Source organism: Toxoplasma gondii, chromosome XI (assembly GCF_000006565.2).
Source record: "Toxoplasma gondii ME49 chromosome XI, whole genome shotgun sequence".
Taxonomy (NCBI): domain Eukaryota; phylum Apicomplexa; class Conoidasida; order Eucoccidiorida; family Sarcocystidae; genus Toxoplasma; species Toxoplasma gondii.
In genome coordinates, this window is record NC_031479.1 from 6,003,754 (window position 1) to 6,022,316 (window position 18,563).

The 18,563-nt window shown below is 52.5% G+C and overlaps 1 protein-coding gene across 1 annotated transcript in view; it reads left to right on the forward strand.

Moving 5' to 3' along the window:
- The first annotated feature begins 2,401 nt into the window (after window positions 1-2,401).
- The window catches only part of TGME49_216620 (EF hand domain-containing protein), a 32,455-nt gene continuing 16,293 nt past the window's right edge, over window positions 2,402-18,563 (forward strand). The window contains exons 1-17 of the mRNA XM_002370929.2: window positions 2,402-6,315; window positions 6,916-7,346; window positions 7,831-8,060; window positions 8,622-8,800; window positions 9,146-9,773; window positions 10,506-10,662; window positions 10,983-11,090; window positions 11,605-11,833; window positions 12,448-12,556; window positions 12,840-12,970; window positions 13,351-13,599; window positions 13,934-14,274; window positions 15,420-15,599; window positions 16,011-16,246; window positions 16,963-17,341; window positions 17,794-17,960; window positions 18,175-18,403. Coding sequence (XP_002370970.1) covers window positions 3,747-6,315; window positions 6,916-7,346; window positions 7,831-8,060; window positions 8,622-8,800; window positions 9,146-9,773; window positions 10,506-10,662; window positions 10,983-11,090; window positions 11,605-11,833; window positions 12,448-12,556; window positions 12,840-12,970; window positions 13,351-13,599; window positions 13,934-14,274; window positions 15,420-15,599; window positions 16,011-16,246; window positions 16,963-17,341; window positions 17,794-17,960; window positions 18,175-18,403 — 6,552 coding nt within the window. The 5' untranslated portion in view covers window positions 2,402-3,746. The remainder of the gene's footprint in view (window positions 6,316-6,915; window positions 7,347-7,830; window positions 8,061-8,621; window positions 8,801-9,145; window positions 9,774-10,505; window positions 10,663-10,982; window positions 11,091-11,604; window positions 11,834-12,447; window positions 12,557-12,839; window positions 12,971-13,350; window positions 13,600-13,933; window positions 14,275-15,419; window positions 15,600-16,010; window positions 16,247-16,962; window positions 17,342-17,793; window positions 17,961-18,174; window positions 18,404-18,563) is intronic.

The window sequence follows — 18,563 nt, forward strand, 5'->3', positions numbered from 1 at the left end:
AAGAGGCTCAAAGTTAGGATTCACAAGAATGCCTGAACCTCTTGTCGTTGTCAGAACGTGACGAACCAAAGCATGTTCGAGGCGCCTTTGTCCGAACCTCTTCGCGAGACGTCCCCAATGACGACAGTATCACAACAAAGACATGACAGAAAGAAAATGACTTTATGTCCCCGAGTGTCGAAGATGAAGTGGAGGCAATCTCTGCTTTCCTTTGACTGTCGGAGTCGAAGTGCACTTCTCTGCAGCTCCCAATGTCTCGTTTTTACGATTTATTCTGGCGCAACTCGGTGAGCTCAGACCTGTGTCAGCAATCTATCATCGGCCAGGAGTTTTTTTCCTGTTTAAAATAACCTGACAGTCTTTATCGGAACCCCCGCAGCGTCCCAAGCTCCTGTTCCACTGGACCTGCTTACTCAAAATCCGAATGAGGTGTCACCGCATAAAATTCTCTCTAGCCACAAGCGTTTCTGACTGGTGCATTTGTGTTTTTTATCGTGAAGCTCCGACAACAAGATCTGCCAGGCTACGAAGTGCGATGCTGCTGAAAACGCCTCCCCAGTTCCCGTGAAGTTGCATTTCGAGTTTCTGGATGTTCGCACCTTGTTAGTGACACAGAAGACACAAACAAGTGAACTCAGGAAAAGCTGTCACTCTAGGGAAGAGATGGAAGGAAGAGTCGAGAATCGGCAACGCACTCCGCGAACAGTGTGCATCCGTACATGCAACAGTACAGGGCCTGCGACATGCTGGACTTCGTTTCACTCTGGGCTAATGGTAGCATTTCCCTCAGGAAAGAAATCTACCGTGTTGCCTTTCGACTTCTTCTGGGCAAGCAAAGAAGTCTCCCCTAGTACGCTGAACGTGAATAGCAAATTGAACGTCGACGCGCTATGTCGCGTTCACATGATCCTTTCTTTTTTTAAGATTCTCATCAGACCAAACCTTCGACATTATTTGCATTTTGCGCACGGCTCTTTGAGTTGCTCCCTCACAAAGATGATTCAGAAACTCACATGTAGACAACATCGACCGCAGAAGACTGCGAGTTTGACTGGCAACAGTAACTACCATTTGCGTACCAGCTGCACGCACACCATCACGTTTACTGCGATCGTCGCCTTCCGACTGTTGGTCTGAGCGGAAAACGCAGGTCTGTCTCTCTGTGTTAACGAACACGAAATCGTTAATCGACTGCATATCTTTCTGAATCCGAAGAAGAATGCTTCTCTTCAGAGCGTTCTTCTTTTGTTTCTTAACAATTCTCTGTTCTCATGCGAACACCAACATCTGCACACCAGCTGTTCCACTGCCACGCTATTTCCTTGAGTAGTCTTCTTCCAGTGTTTGTTTACACGGAATATACGGGTCAGACAGGGGACTCTGTAAGTCTGCTGTCTCTGTCTGTCGATCTCGTAAAAGGTCTGTCTGCTGTTCCAGGTCTCAGAAGAGAAACATGGGATGAAAACGTTCAAGGCTTTACGAAGTAAGGAAGAACAGCTCTCCCCCGCGTCCTCGAGTGTGGCCGCCTATCGGTCGCACAGAAAAATAGAGTAACTACCGATCCGGAGAAGGAGAACACTCGTCAAAAGCTCTGGTAATAAGGCTAGCAAGAGGCGAAGACACGGAGATCAAGTCAGAAAACTCGTGCAGAGCAATGGCTGGGGCGTGAGAACCAAATCAGACCCGGGTGCCCGGAAAGATACAGAAGGACCGGGGAAAAGCCTCCTAAGAAATGCTGTTTCCTTTTGGACTTATCCCTATTTCATGCGAGCCCTGATTTTGAGTAGAGACTCGGCAGCACGACCAAAGGAATCTGGAGCTATTACCCTCCTGAACTCTGAACTACGATCGATATCCCTCACGGAAGGAAAAAGGGCATGCGGGAAGTATGGTAAGGATGTCATACATCAAAACAGAGGCACCTTAGGGGCAAAGCACGTTCTTCGGTCTCCGCGTGAGTGGCGAAAACCTTACCTTGGCAAATGGGTTTCAGAGAACTAGAGGTCCCTCCGGCGAATCCCCGAATCGTCCATTGCGTTTTCGCTACGCGTAAACCCGTACTGTTCTGGAAGAAACTCCCCCCGTACGGATTTCGAAATGGCGAGTACAGGCAAGAAGTTTTTTTTCTCTTGCACCCGGGACCAAGCTAAATTTGGCTCATCGATTTTTCCTAGCTGTTCCATCGATGTTCCTTCGTGTCTGTCTGTAGCGCGGCTACTCCCCTCTGCGCTTGTCTCGAGAGCGTGTTGCCTGCCTTGTGTCTGGCAAACGCTCTGTCGCTTTCTCGCCATTCGACTTTCCGGTTCCTTTGTAATTTGCATCTTCCGAGCATTTGTCCAAATGTGCCCACTGTAGCAGTTGCCGGAAGCAAGGCATTCTTCTCCTTTCAAAGCTCCTTAACGGCGAGAGGAGGAAACAGACGAACACAGCCATATGATCATCCACCACACTCTCCTCATCCTCCCCCCCAGCGAGTGAGGAGAAAACAAGGCACAAGCGGCCGCAAGACAAAATAATGGTTCTCGAGGTTCCGAAGAAACCCGTTGTGCCCCGGCTTTTCCCTCTCGACAACTGTTTTCTTGTTTCCTCGTCTCCCGACCGCGATTGCTAATCTCGTGTCTCACTCTACTACCTCTACCCCCTTTCTCTCGGCAGCAGGAAAGCCTTCTCCGCGAAACTGCCAGCTTCGGCGGCCACGACTCGCGAGCGCCAGCGTAGACAGCACCCATCTCATACTTTTTTATCGGAGTAAACCACAGAGTTGCAATTCTCCAGCATTTCCTTTTTCCCTCTCTGAAGGATCAAACTTAAACACTAAGCTGTCAAGCCTCTATCGAGCTCGGCGCGCCGCGAGACTGTTCTGCTGTCTTGTCTTGCCGCGTTAGCCTCCACTTGGACGTGTTGGTATTTTCAAACGGCTTTTTCTCCGACTTCAGTGGAGAAAAAACTTTCGTCTTTTGAAATCGAAGAGCGCCTCGAAGGGAAACCACCTCCGGATCTACACGGTATGCCAGACCAGGTTTCGGCTTGAGGCTTTCCACACCGACTGAAGAAGCCAGATTCTGTTTTTCACGACCTGCTCCTAATGGAAACCAGAGGGAAGCAGAGCGTACTACGTTTCCATCCCTTTTGTTTTTTCGCGCCAGTGGCGCGGGCACTCCCAATATTATCTGACCTGTTATCCCCAGTCAGAGATCCATTCTTGTCAAGTTCCTCGTTTCCATTGAGCTCTCGGAGCTGCGAGCTGCCTCGGATTCAGGACGGATTCAGAACAGATCTTTTCTTGGACGGCGCTCCACGCCTATGACGAAACCGTCGACTCCGCAAGCGATCCTCACTTATGATCGGTCTCCCTTGTTATTTCTTCTTTCCCTGTGGACGGCACACCGGTTCGTCGTCCTCCACGCTTTGTTTTTTCTGCCCGCCGTTTTCCCCGTGACTTTTGTTTTTTCATTTTTCTTAAACGTGCTGTCTCTCCTTGAATTTCCACTCTGCGGTCTACGCAGCAGTCGCGTCGCGCCCGTATCAATTGGCTTGTTCTTCTATCAAACACTTGGACGCCCACTGCGTCTCCCAAAGCGGTACCGTCTACCTCTGTGATCCGCTCTGCGCGTCTGCGCGACCCATCTCCTCCTTTCCACTTTCCTTTCCGTCTATTATGCGACGTTTCGTCCAGAAACTGTGACCTCTTCCTTGCAGTTTCCTCCGTTGCCTGCGCGTCCCCCTTTCCTCGCCTCTCGCCCTCGATGGACACGCGTCTGAAGCCGGTTCGTGCACGCGAGAAGCGTCGCTCTTTCTTCTACGACCAACTGCCGCCTCCCAGCTCGGGGCCTTCTTTTCAGACTGGGGAAGACGCGAGTTCGACTCCGGCGAGCCGCGCCAGCACCCCGTCCGCGGCTGCGGCTGCAGCGGCGGCGGCAGAGGCGGCGGTGCACGCGTCGGAGGCCAGTTCCTCCTCACCTCGAGGTCGCGGTAGTTCGTGTTTGTCGACATCTTCAGCGCTCGATGGGTCCTCGACGCTCGGGTCGACGAAGCTCCTTTCCTTCTCACCGGGCAGCAGCGGCTCGGCTGCGAACTCCGCGTACAGTGGTGCCGCTGGAGTCTCTTTGCACCCTTCTCGGGGATCTGTGGGCTACGACTTAGGTTCTCGAGGAGCGATTGCGAGCTCCGCAAGTGCGGCGCAGGCGGCGGCTGCGGCCGTCGCCTCGCTGCAGCAAGAGGGCGGGACAGGGCGAGAAAGAGACAGTTTTCGGCCTTCTTTGAGACGCGTGCAGTCGCACTCCAGGCTGTCGATAGGCGCCGGCGAAGCGGCCTTGTCAGGTGACCGGCAGTGGGTGGGAGAGAGTGGGCGACGTCTCGCGAGAGCTGCCCTCGCTGCGACGGCGGCGGCTTCGCTCGGGTCCCTGAGGCGCAGCAAGGAATCGACGCTGCCAGGGAAGAGGGGGGGAAGCGCAGGCTCTCTGCTGCCCGTGAAGGAAGAAGACGAGGAAGACGAGAGAGGTCGGAGATGCTCGGAGGTCGAATCTGACAACATGAAAGGCAGCGATGATGGCCACGACCCCGAAGATGGCGCTCAATTCGAAAACCAAGGTCAACTCGGGACCGACTTCATGCGGAATGTGCCCATGGTGGTGGGAATTCCGGTCTACGGGGTGGGGACGGGTGTGACGCTTGGAAGTTTCCTGGGGCTACTTCTCGTCGGTCTCTTCATGACATACCTGTTCACGTCGTGGTACGCGGCCAACATTCTCTCGGTGGATTTGCCGCTTCCGGCTTCGGGCCTCGACGCCACGTTGCACCTGCGGAACTGCGCCGTCCAGTTCCACCCGCTGCCCGAGGAAGAGAAGGCTGCCGGGCGCGGGAGTTTCGTTCGGATGTCCGCATGGCTCGGATTTCAAGAGGTTCCTCGACATGCACGGTCACGGGAGCAGACTCTGGATGATCGCACCAAACCGTGGAAGTGGAGGAGCAGCCACGACTTGATGCTTCTCCTGCGTTTCTCGAGCTACGACCCTTGGTTCCGCTGTACTGTTCGCTTCTACCTCGCTGACGACTTTGTCTTCAAGTCTCTCGACATCTTGTTCTTTCCTGCTGACAACTACATCAACCTCGACGCGAACATCCCCCTGGTCGTGAAGGACCGGCTGTCCGTGGACGCGTTCCACGCCTTCATTCGCTTCAGCTCAATCGAGGCGAAGGCAATCTCCCTCTCCGTAATTGACGGTCACCTCGACTTTCTCCTCGATGGACCCGCCTCGCACTACAGCAACCAGCCGATTCTGGTCAACAGCCGCACGGCGAGCGTCAGTCTCCAGAGTCGGTCCCCGCTTTCAGTCTCGTTGGACGCCGACGCCGCTGCGCGCAGTTTACTGCGGGCGTCGGGGCACATTTCTGTCTCGACGCCTCCAGGTCTGATGCGGCCTTCCGGAACCTCGCACTCTGGAAGACGTGTAAATTCCGACGACGCGAGTGATCGCAGCCACGGGAAAGGCGACGACTCCTCGTTCTCGTCTGAAGCGTCGCCAACTGTGCGGGCTCTGCTTCACCCGTCAGACGCCTCGACAGTCTTCGGCGGCATCATGGCGATCCCCATCGCCCTGGACTGCGAGCAGTGCGCCTTCTACGCGACGGCGCGGACGCTGCAAGAGTCTCCGGAGGAAACTTCGATGGAGACCTGGGTGGGTCAAGTCCACTCGGCTCAACCCCACCTCATCCCGTACGCCGAGGAGAAAGTCTCTGCGGCCCTCAAGTGGGTGGAGAGCGACCCGTCGGCCCCGTGGGTGATCAATGTCGAGGCCGCCGGCTTGCCGGAAGCTGCAGGCGTCTGGCGGATCCTATCGAGCAACGCGTATCTGAGCAATGTCTACTGGTTTGTCATGCTTTCGGGGGGCATGCTGAGGCCCCGCACTCTCCACTTGCCCCTCCAGATCATGGGACTCTTCTGCAGGAGCGTCATCGACGTGGACGAAGACGACCGAGTTGCGGACGTCATCACCTCGGCCGAGGACTTCCTCGCAGAAAGCGTGTCACACTACTTCACAAGAAAGAGACAAACCGGCAGGACAGGCAGAGGCCTCAAATGGGGGCTAGGCTGGAAAAATCCAAGCAGCGAAGAGGACTTGACTCCGGCAAAGGCCGCCACCGACCTCATTCGCGCAGCTTTTACGGGGAACGCAGATGACTCGAGTCGCCAACAAAACCCCACAAGGAGACTCCTCGCAGTGCCTGAAGAACACGATGGCGAGGTGAATGCTGAAGATGGAGATCGAGGAGAAAAGGCGATGAAACACACTAAGAAGGAAGCGACCATGACAGGTAAGCAAAGAAACGCAACATTGCTCGTGAGATTCTGAAAAGGGCACAGAAGACGAGGCTGGGGTTATGGAGGTTACGCGATAAGGAACGAAGTAGAGAAGAGTTTTGTAGGGAACGAGGGAAGAAACGTAGAAAAGGCTTTTGTAGCTTGCATTTGAAGGAACGAGAAAGGAACGTGTGTTTTACTTTTTCTCGCGGGATGTGCCTCAATGGTCATTGACGAACAAGAAAGGCACACTGGAAAGAACCTGGGAAACTGACTAAAGCAAAGCTAGGTTGAAAGGTTGAGAGACGAGGACATAGACTTTTCGCTTAGCGTGCTAGTCCGCCAATCTGTCTGAAGACATGGACCAGGTGCAACGCTGACACAAAACATAAGCGTTCCTGCTGTTGATTCGTGTGCCTCTGCCATGGGCATACTTGTGTCTCTCCCTGACTTGGCGGGGACAGGCCACCGGGTCTGAGTTTTCCCTCTGTGATTCAGTCTGTTATCTAGCTTTTCTTTGCCTCCACGCGTGTCACGAGCCTTCCCCTTGTCCTTTTCTTCCATCAGCCCCTTTTGCGAACGCTTTTTTGCGCTGCATTTTTCGTGCTTTGCAGACACGGCGGGTGCCGGTGAAGTTCCCTCCACGGGTCTGGCTTCGACAAGCCGCGACAAGTACCGCTACCAGTTGCTCCAGAGTCGACAGAAGCTGTACGAGCAATACTACGCAGCGAAGAAGAAGAATGAAGAGAGACTCTGGAAGGCCGCAGTGGGGGCCTCAGATCCCTTTGCCCCGCCGACCAAGCCTCCCTTCTCTTCAAAGGAGGACTTTGACGAGGAGCAGACTGGTGACGCTCACGCGACGGGACTGCCGAGACAACCGGGTGTGGAGGAGAACGGGGGGAAGGCGGAACAAGGCTCGCAGAGCGGATCCGCCTCTTATCAATCTCTTTACAGACCCACCGCACTCCCGACCGTCGCCTCCTCAAGTCTTCTGGACTTAGACGATGCTCAGCGTGCGTTTTTCCAGGACGCGTCGCCAGCGCCGGTAGGGAGAAGATGATGCTGAAGTGTTCCATGTAGACTCGAGTTTTTTTTTGGGAGCGAGTCGTCGATAGATGTCAAGAGATGTATAGCCGCGTAGCCGATAGGCCCCTCCGGTGTTTTCGCGCTAGCAGTCGCCGCGGGTCGGCGGAAAGTCAAATGAGCGTGGAGAGCAGACTCCGGCGTAGTCCTTTATCGATTCATGCATCTTGCTGTCTGTCGGTCTCCTCTTGTCTTTTCCTCCCGTGCACCGGCTCTTCGTCGCCTTTCTCCCTTTTTTGCCCGCTTCTCTCTGACGTCTTCGTTCTCTCCGGCCTTGTCTCGTTCCTTCTCACCTCTTTCTCTCTGCGCTCTTTCTTTTCTCCCTTCACGCAAAATGAAACCTCGCCAGACCTTCCGTGCTTCCTCGTGGCATGAGAGGGTGTCCGTATGTTCGTTTTTGAGGCGTTTTGCCGAGTGTTCTCTCGCTCTTCTCCCTCCGCGTTTAGGTGCGCATGCTGCTGGCGAAGGACTCTGCGTACCCCGGAGCGTCCGTGGGCCCCACCAAGCCTCTGACGATGTGCATCAACGAAGTGATCGAAGACACTTTCCTTGTCCTCTGGAATGCCTTGCATGACACTCGCTCACCCTCCACGCTCTACGTGTGGTCGGCGGACTATACGGGACCTGAATACCTTTACTCCGTTCTCAGCGACGCTCTCGTCAAGACTCGCGTTGGGTAGGCCAGGGAAACGAGCGACGACTCAGAAAACGGCGAGAAGGGGGCACATGCAACAGAGACAAACACAAGAGAGCAGGAGCCGCAGAACCCAAAGCCAGACGACTGTTGACGTTCACACCAAAACAATGTAGATGTCTCCTCTCCTCCAAATGAAAATCTTTTCTTGCCTCTACAGCTGAACTCACGGACGCATAAACACGTGTACACACTCACACACATATATATACATCTATATACAGATATGCATGGAGAAGTACTTATATGTGGGTATGTCCATGTGTATGTACACATGCACATATGCAAGTAGGTATACGCGTAGATATATCTAAATCTATCTCTGTATATATATATATATATATATATGTTTAGGTGTCTAAGCAATCTGTAGACAGGTTCGTGCGACGCATGTGCGTATGGAGTGTATCGCTGTTTTTTGCAGTTCCGCTGTTGATGCACGTTTTTTCTCGTGGACATTTCGATGGGCATTTCTCTGGATTTTTGTAGGCTTTTAGAGATTTCCTCGCGACCTTGCCTTTCTCTTTTTCTGTGTCTCCACAGAGTGCGGGACACATGGTACTTTCTGGTCGCCATTATCATCAACCTCGTGGCGACCCTCGTCCTGGCGGTTTTGGTGGTTTATGCTGTCTACGTACACTTTTTGCCGCGACTGAAGAAGCAAGACCGAGAGACTGTTGTTTTACGAGACGCCAGTCACCGTCTCGACCACGAAATCTCAGGTGAGGGAGAGGCCTCAGCCCCAGCATACATGCTTCCCGAAGTTCAAGATCTGCCTATGTACCACTGAAAAACCTTGACTGCATGTATACACCTAGTATCCTCCATACACCTATATATATATATATATGCATATATGCAAGTATTCTTTTTTGGATGGGTATACTCTCTAGCCGACTTGTGTATGTGCTTGTGACATTCATCTGTGTATGTCGATGTGCGTCGAGGGACTCCGCAGGTAGGCGTTTGAAAGTGTTGTGTGAATCAGGTTTTTGAGGCGTTCGCTCTACTTTATTTGACCTGGATCGAAGTCAGATCTTTCAAAACGCGGCGCTCTTGTTTTTCAGGGAGCGCTTCTTCGGCGGAATCTGACTCGAGTTGGAACCTGATGGTTTCACGCGTGTACTACCCTTGCCACGGTCTCTTGCTCCGTTGGTCTGCTCCTGAGGGCCTGAGTCCGTTTGTGCGTTTGGGAGTCCACATCCGTCCGGCTGAGGTGGCCTGGGCAGAGGCTTCGAACGACACTGCGACTCTGCTGAAGTGCGCGAAGAAGGAGCTTTACGTGTACCTTGATGCGTCGAGTGTCCAGACAGTCCACCAGCTGGGACTGAACCAGAAGGAGTTGTTCTTGCCTATCCAGCACCCGGGCATGGTTGAGCTGGACACGGCACAGAGCTACAAACTGGATCCGGCAGTCAAGTATCGCGTTCGGCTGGTTCGCTTCACCAACCATGGCCGGGCTCTCGACCAGTCTCGCTGGTCGCCGGAGATCATCTTGGGCGGCGCCATGACTTTCACAGACTATCCGATCCTCGTCCTCAAACGCCTGCTGCCTTCGTCTGTCTCCTCGCTAGATATCTTTCTCCGGAAATTCACCTATGTCGCTAGCCACTTCTCCATCCCGGTCACCCTCACAAACATCAAGCTCCAGCTCTTCGACATGCCGCCAGAAGCCAGAGCCAAGCGCCTCGGACGGTGAGATTGGACACTGGCGCACCGTCTCCTCTAATCAAAACTTTCCCCACTTCTCCACAGTTCTGGATTTGTCGAAAACTGCAAGTATAACGAGCCGAGAAAGTCCTGAGTTGCCAGCTCAGAATACGACTGCGCTTGGGACACCAGACGTTCTGGAACGACCCTGGGCTAGTTCTCATCATCTAAGAGTTGATCCTCATCCCTTCCAGTGCGTAGTAGTTGGACCATTCTTCTAAGAGCCCACTTGGGGGTGTAGTGGCATGCTCACACCCAATTATCTCAATAGTGGATGAAGCCGATTCGTACGCCACTACACTTCGCTCCTGAATAATACTGTCTTCTAGGACATTATGCAGCGTTAAAGTAACGAGAAGTATTGGATCGAAAATAGAGAGTATCCGTGGAAAAATTTTCAAGAGGGGAAGATTTCTGTTTGTTTGGCAAAGAATCAAAGATTCCCAAAACGGATGCTTTCGCACAGGCGAGACTGTCACTTTTGATATTCGTCTCCGACTCACGTGAACTGTGTCTGACCGGCTGTCTCGAGCTCTTTCGTCTCCTTCCTCTTCTGCGTTCTCCGTTATCTCTTCCATGTGTGTACTGCTCCCTTCGTTTCTCCCCCCGAGTCCTTCTCCGGGCTCTCGTTGACAATGTTCTCGTGTCGACTTCGCGGAAAGCCAAGTAACTGGGAAAAATGGACGCCCACGCCACGCATGTCATCGTTTTTTCCAGGCTCGCTTCGGGAGCGCTTCGTCGAATCCAGAGATCGGCGTTTATTGCAGACGCCTCCCACACGGTGCAGCGCTGGGGATCCGATGTCGAGAACGCAGTCGAAACATTGTCTTGCGACTACATTGCCAGTGCCCACTTCGGGTACAAGGCCCAAGTGGTGAGTCGCTCCAGTCCCGGCATCCGAATCTAGAAATCAGGGAAGCGCGCGTCTGAGGGTACCTTTCCGCTTGTTCTCTCTGCATAGAGACACCAAAGGATTATCTGCTTTTGCATGTGCAAACACGAACGCGACATGACATATCGCAACCAGAGAACGCCGCTCGGTCCTACGACGATAGGTGAAGGTTTATTGATGTTTCAGCTCTCTAAATGTTCTTCGAGTGCTTCCAAAACGGAAGTGGAGGATTTGTGTTTCGTTTTCATACTCGGAAGGCCTTGATGGTCCGGATTTTTCCCTTGTTCTTCCCACTTTCGCAGGCGAAAGATATTCGATCAAAGACGGGCCGACATGTCTACTCGGAAGTGCGCTTTCAGGGCCACCCGGCTGTGGTGGCGGGGGATCTCCTCGACTCCGGCGACCAGAGGGTAAAGAGGGAAAATACCTTCGAGAGAAAGAACACAGAGAAAGAACGCGAGTCTTCTGGAGGTGCTCATGCCCACCTAAATCGTGTTACTCATTTTCCAAAGCATGCATCTTTCAAAAAGCATTCGCATCTTCATCAGCAGAATAATATACATATATATATATATATGTATTGATGTGTGTGTATGTGCGTATATATGTCGATGCTTCTCTACAGGTTCAGAGAAGTATATGTGAGTCTGTATATAGGTGGACCTACGTGAGCAGCAACCTCGACATATGTACGTATATACGTCGAGATGCTTGTATGTGTGCGTATCTGTTCGTGCTTGTCCATAGGCACAGAGAAGCATATGTGTGAATAGGAATCTCCAAAGTCTCTCTCTCTGTTCCCGCAGTGTGTTTCTTTCGTTCCTGTCGGTCCTTTTCTCTCACGGCTCCACGACGCCTGTGTTTGTGTGTGTGTGTGTGTGTGTCACTTCCTGTTTCCACCCCCGACGTATCTGGGTACCTTAGCCGTATCTGGAGCTCGGCGCCAAGAACCAGCATCTCCGGCTTTTGAAGGACCGAATTGCCCACAACACGATCAGCTTCGAAGTCGTTGCGGGGACCACGGGCCAGGTGCTGGCTTACGGGACCATCCGCTTCGAGGACTTGTACCAGATTGTTCGCGAGACTGTACAGAATCAACGCGTTCAGGAGGAACGCAGAGATGAAGGCGAGGGGCAAGAGGACAAGAGAGAAGGTCAGGTTTCTGCGTTTTCAAACGACAGAAAATCCTCTAAAAGCACACTTTTTTTTCGACCTCGTACAGACATGTCCCGCTTCCGCATCCGGAAGTTCGGATATCTCTGAACACCTTTTTGAGGACCTCTCTATCGCACTGCACGCTTCTTACAGTTCCAGAGGGCCTCGCCATTGCTTCATCCAATTCACGTCATTGTCCACGCTCTGCCTCGGCCTCGCAAGGCTTCTCGACCGAGGGCAGACCTACGCGCAGGACTGTTGACTACTCACGTGCATGAACACATCGTAGAGGCGGTTTTGAGGCTGCAGGCTGCCGCTGGGTGTGACACTGGCATGTCTCACAATGAAGTTGAAAAGAGAAAGGCAACTCTCAAGTGGAAATGCAGTTCACAACGCACCTAAGATGCGCCTTCTTCCCATATCGCTTGCTCTTGTTCGGGCTTCAATCATTCTGGTCACCCTTCAGCTCCATTCAAAAAACACTCTTTCTGTGATAGTTACAAGTCGCAGAATTCCCTTTAAAAGAACTGGATTGTGTTAAGCAACCGATGGTGGGATCAAGAATGTAACTGTCGATAAATTGCTCTTTAAATGGCGTTTTTTTTCTCTTAGGCAAGACACCTGGACGCTTCCGCATCGGGCTTGAATACGTCGACGGTGGAGGCCCATGGGGACGACTCGAATGCACGCTCGACATCGAAAATATTCGCAGCTATATACGGTAAAAAGAAGAAAAAAAAGGGTCTTATCAGAGCCAGACGAACTGTACCTGTCGATATTGTTCTACTGTAAGGCCACTCCAGCTGCCGCTGCAAGCGCATATATACATATATGTATATATATATATATATATATATCGGCAACTCGTTGCACAGAACTGCTGGTGTCGGCCGTGGTTTCTTGTTTGACTCGAGTGTTTCAGGTGTGTCAAGAGCGTCAGGGAATTTACGACAGTGCATCTGTGTTGTCCCTGGCGATTGTTTTTGCGATTTTCGTCTTTACAGACACTTTGACAAGGATGACACTACAGACCAGGCCTTCCAGCGACGTCGCGCGCGTTTGCGGACGACGATTCAATCCATTAAGTCCTGTCGAGTTGCAGATGAAGGGGAGAACGAGACTAGATTGTCGATGAGTAAGAGTTTAGGATTGCTTGCGTATCGTCAAAAACGCATAAGTCTGCGTCGTCGAGTGTGAGCACGCAGGATTGTGCACATGAATGGACCCCCTGTTGGACAAATGGGGGAAACCTGTCAAGCCTGAGTGTGCAAGGAATTGATGGACAGCCTGACTCTTGCGTGTCTGATTGGCGCCAGGGCGCTAAGATCCGTGAGCGGAGTTACGTTTTAGGTGATCTTCACTCGCCAAATGGGAGGCTGGTTCTTAATTTCCTCTAAATTCCTTGTAACTTTCTTCTCCGTTTTGAGTTCGAAACCCTTCCGGGATGTCTTGGTTTCCCGATTTGTTTCTATTCTCAACATCGCCGACAAAGTCTCTTTCCCCCATTCTGCTCAGGCGGAGGCTCAGGCGACTCGTCCAGTTCGCAGGACCGTCGGCGGCGTCTCTCGCGAGTGGAGGGAACCTCGGAGGAGATTTTGGCAAAACTCGGATGCTTGACTGGAGAGGGAGAAAACCGCGACGGAGAACTGTCACGGCCTGGGCTAGCCACTGGCATCGAGCTCGCGAGTTCCACACCACGCGACGGGAAGCGCAACAGGCGTCTTTCGCGTCTAGGAGTCTCCATCGACACAGAGGGCCTGCAAGGTGCGAATGTGCGAAAGTTGCAGAGGGAGCGGCACAGAGGTCGAATCCTTAGCATAGCAGAAGAAGGAACGAGGCAACAGTCCACCTCCTCACGTTGGCTCGCTTTGTTGCATCATCTCTCCGTCACTTCCGAAGGAAACACACGGTTTTTTCTAGCTGTGTCTTTCGATGTGGTTGAATGCGCACATATAAATAGATCGTTATCGACATGTAGCGGCGACGTGAAGTTCGGCGAACAGTCGCTCTCTCTCTCGCAAGCGGTTCACTGTCACCATTCTTCTCTCTTTCTTCGTGGACGCCTCTTCGCTTCCCGCGTGTGTCTTTGGCCTTGCAGTCCCGCTGCTTTCAGCGGCAGAGAGCCCGGCACAGGCGCCGACTTCGACTTCCTCTCGTCTGGGGTCGCACCTGACTCGAAGTCGGATGTCTCTGTTCGCGGGGGCCGGTTCCGGGAAGGAGAGCCTGCCCTACTTTGTCAGCGATTCTCCAGGGCGCCCTTTGCTGCAAGGTTCGGATTTGTTTGTCCAGTGGCTGTGGCCCGACGCAGGCGGACACCCCGACCATGTCTTTCTCGGCCTCTTTCGCCACGAAGACAACCGGTACATCTCCGCGCTACACTGGGGCAGGCCGGTGCCGAACACTGGAAGCTACGCGTGGAGTGTGGACACGATGTTCGAGGTAAGAACGCAGTTTCGGCGACGTCTTGCTTCTTTCAGACACACTCCTGCAGGAGACTGAGTCTCCAAGCATCCTCAAAACGAGGTGGAAACCTACGTTTTTTCAGGTCTACTCTCTACAGGTAGAACCCTGGTCGTCTGTGCGCAGACAAGGGAGCCTCGAAACTGAACTGAATTTCTAGAATCTCCACAACAGACGTGGAGCTTCAAGACGTCCACCGCCTTCGAGGGTCGCTTCGGCATGGAATACTCTCAATGCACTCAGGTGCAGGTGTTTTCAAAGTGCCTGAGGAACCTCCCCTGTTGTCAGGTGGATGCGGGGACTACGGATGTCTGGCGCAAACGTGAAGAGGTTCCCTTTGCCTGCTCACAGACGTAGCGAGTGTGCGTGTATAGACACCGTTTGCAAAGGCCTCGCGTTTCACCCACATGCGTTAATGACGGACGCTGAGTATCTATCACGTTTAGTTTGATCTGTGTCTCCCCAAGCGCCTTTGTAGGTATTACATCTCTCACTCGTAGATGCCTCAACATACCACTCAGTCGGTTCGAAGCACCCCTGCCTCTACCGCGCGCCTGACTGGTCGCCTGGTGCATCTTCCGTATGGGGCTACAAGCGCTCCCACAGGGTGGTTCTCTGGCAGCTTATGCGAGCACTTTTTTTGCTAGTTGCAGTCGTGGAATGGGAAATTTTTCAGGGGAAGAGACGAGAGACAGAGAAGCTGGAACCACCAAGAATGCAGATAGGTGAATTCGCTGTCAGGCCGTGCACAGGGTTTGGGGTAGGCCGAATGAACATTCGACTTTTCTCTCCATGGTTGTTTCCTGGATTGTCTCGTTCATTGCCTACATCCAGACAGTCTGGTCGTTTAGATGTCGAGTTCTGTTGACGGAGGCAGCAACTCGAAGCTGCTTGGGGGATATACGCGAGGTAGTGAGAGAGGAAACGAAGCAGGGAATAAGACAGGAATTCAAGTGAAGATGAGACAGGAAACAATGAAGAGCTAAGAAAGACAGCGGTCTCCTGGAAGAAATGAGGACATTCGAAGCTTTCCGACGCGGAAGCCACGCTGGGAAGCATAGAGAGCCAAAACCTTATTCTTGCTGTGATGTTCCTGTCTTCGTTGTTTTCATTGGTTTCTTCAGCGAGGACAACAGTGTCAGCTGGTGTACATCGCCATGTTCACCAGTCCCTTGCAGCCTCCCTACGATGCGGCAAGCGCTGTTTGTGAATCGAATGCCTTCTACATTGTGCGCCCGACACCTCTCGCGGAACTGGAGCTCATCTACGCTTCGTTCTGTCGAACTCACGGCCTCGAAATGGAGGTACGCTTGAACTTTCATTCTTTTCAGATGCTTTCCAGTTCTCTTTTCATCCATCAATACATCCGTATATATATATATATATATATTTGTGTGTGTGTGTGAGTACTCCAAATAGATACATGCATATATATATATATATATATATATATATGTAAGTGTTGTTGTATAGGCGTTTCCATAGCGGTTGCGTTTGTAAGTGCCTGTGGGTGTACGAGCGAACGTTTGTCATGATGTAGAGGATTCCCGAGGTCGAAGAGAGGCCTGTGTGTGCAAGTCTGTCCACGCATGCATGTAGAGAGGAAGGTGGATTTCAGACGCGTGTCTCTGTGCACACCCACAGTGGCGCTGCAGTTTTTCTCGCGTTGAGCGTTTCAACTTCAACGTAACAGTCTCCCTACTGCTTTGCTCCAGCATATGTCTGAGGCCGCCCTGCACCGCTACGGCTTCGACGTCCGCGAGCACATGCTAAAGATCTGCCAAGACCTGCGAGCGCCTCTCTGCACAGAGCCGCAGAGTGCCGAAGCTGTTCACTGCCCAGGGCAGTGTTTGATTAGCACGCAGTCGAAACTCGTGATGCTCGACAGGGCCAACGACGACTTCCACGGGGGCTCGGCGGCCCAGGAAGAGAAGCAGGTTGTCGTCTACAAGTGAGCAGTCCCGCAGGGGAAAGGAGGGCGCCAGGAAATCGAGAACGAAAAAATGAGTTTTGGAAACATGAGAGAAATGAGAGTTCCTAGGAACAGAGGGAGACACAAGGAGATGAGAAGTGCATGTCGGCCCGACAGCAGCGACTCGAGCCCTTGGGTGGAGAAAACAGGGAAAGTTGAAGTGCGTATGGCAAGACGAGCTTTATATATATATATATATATATATATATATATGCAGGCCAAAGATATTGAAATGCTCGAGCGGTCAGCGAAGAATGTCGATCCTGACGCGAATCAAGAACGTTAAAGATGAAGCTTATGAAGTGGAGAAACACATGGAATTATCATTGACTCAAAAACCAGGCACCCTTTGTCCTCAGACACACTTATTGGACGAAACCATTTCGCAGGGTGTTTTCCACTTGACTCTGACTCAGGTTGTCCATCCTAGCATGCAATTTGCATCTCTGTCTCCCAACTATCGCGGTCTCTGACCCGCTATTTACTCTCGCTGTTCTCTGCCGCCTCTTTCTTTTTCGCTGTCTAGGTCCTTTTGCTTGTTTTTTAAGACTTTTCCCCTCTGGCGACGGTACTTCCTTCTGTGTTTCCTTCTCTGTCCTTCTGCATCTTCTCTCGATGTTGGTCTGCGCTCTCACCCCAGCTTTGTTTACGGCATAGTTCTTTCCCTTGTCTCTTCTTCTCTGTGTTCCCTTTAGGTCGATCACGCGCAAAGTGCACCTAATTGAGAACCTGGGAGTACTCCAGAGCATCGACTGGTGGACGCGGAGCCCCGACATTCTGTTGCTGAACAACGACCTGTTTTACTCGAGTCGCGTCCTCGACCACTGCCGACGCCTCGGATCCTTCCTCAGCTCCTACGCGCATTTTTTCACGAGCAAATGTCCGCAGACTTCCACCGCTTGGGGTCTCAGAGGTCCGGAGGGAGAAGCGAACTGGTCACTCGCCAGACGGTTCGAGTTCCGCGTTCTACCTAGTCTCATCAACGTCTGGCTTATCTGCATCCAGTGCATCATTTTTTTCGCCTTCCCCATCTTCGTCCTCGCTTTCACTGCCGTGCACAACTACAGCATGACCGTAAGGACGAACGAGAGAAAACGCATGTTTCAGACACTGAAAACGCGGACGACTGGCCTGCGACGCGTTGACACCCAGACGCGCAGCAGGCGTCTCGGCTCACATGTGTATGGTGCTTCACTTGCCCGTTTCTCGATGACAATTTTCTGTCTCGCCATCGTATTTGTCTCATTTCTACTGATGTCCATCGTGCTTGATTCCTTCCGCTGTGCTCCCTTCGTATTTACACCGTTCGCTGTGCGGAAGCGCGTGGTGATGCCTTCGCAACTTCGTCGTGATGGCTCTGTTTTCCGGCATGCGTGTGAAGACCGCAGATCGTTGCAAGAAGCGAGACATGAAAAAAGCGAGATTCATGAATCCTGGGGTGTTCGTGCCAGAGACAGTGTGTCTGCAGCGTCATGGGGGTAGGATCCGTGGATCAACCGAGAGGTTTCCTTTCCTGTCGTCTTCAGGAAGCTACGCGATGCCTCCAAAAGCAGAAGAACGAGCACTACTTGAGCGACGTGATGTTTGAGGGCGCCAGTATCGCTTCCCTCATGCGTTTGCCTCCTGGAAACCGATTCGTCATTCTTTTTAGCCTCCTCTACATGTTTGTTATGACCGTCGCAATATTCTTCAAGTAGGTCCCATATTCCCGCGCACCAATGGAGGTCTTTCCCTTGCCTTTTCCGGTCGTTCACTACAGACTAGAGGTTTTCGATATCTTTGCTCGAGGGCGAAGACATCAGACGTTGTTCCACATGGTTTGTCAGATCGCACACTGCCAGACGGCAGGGGGCACAGGGAGGCGCAACGTAAAGTCGAGACCATCCTGTCTTCCGTTTCTCCTTCAGCGTCTTCTTGCGTCAGCTCTTCCCTCGAGCGCTTCGCTGGCTGGACGTAACAGGACGCGCACTGGTCACGTTCTCCATCTTCATGACTGCTTGGGCTCTCTCGGCCTTCGTCTTTTGGTTTTTGTTGGGAGCTCTCGTCAACTCTGACAGCTTTCTGCCCTACGCCGCCATGGTCGGATCTGTCGTCTTCGTCGTCGGCTATCTATGGATGAATTTCCTCAGCTCGAGGGTAAGAAGGACTCTGAAGTTGCGTGAGTCTCGGAAAAAACCGCTCAAATGTCGTCGAACTCGCGCTCCTGCCGCCCTGTAGTAAAGGAGAGACACCGTGTTTCCGTGTCTATTCTCTGGTAGTCACTTCGACGGAAAATCTTTTCACTCTGGAAAACAGT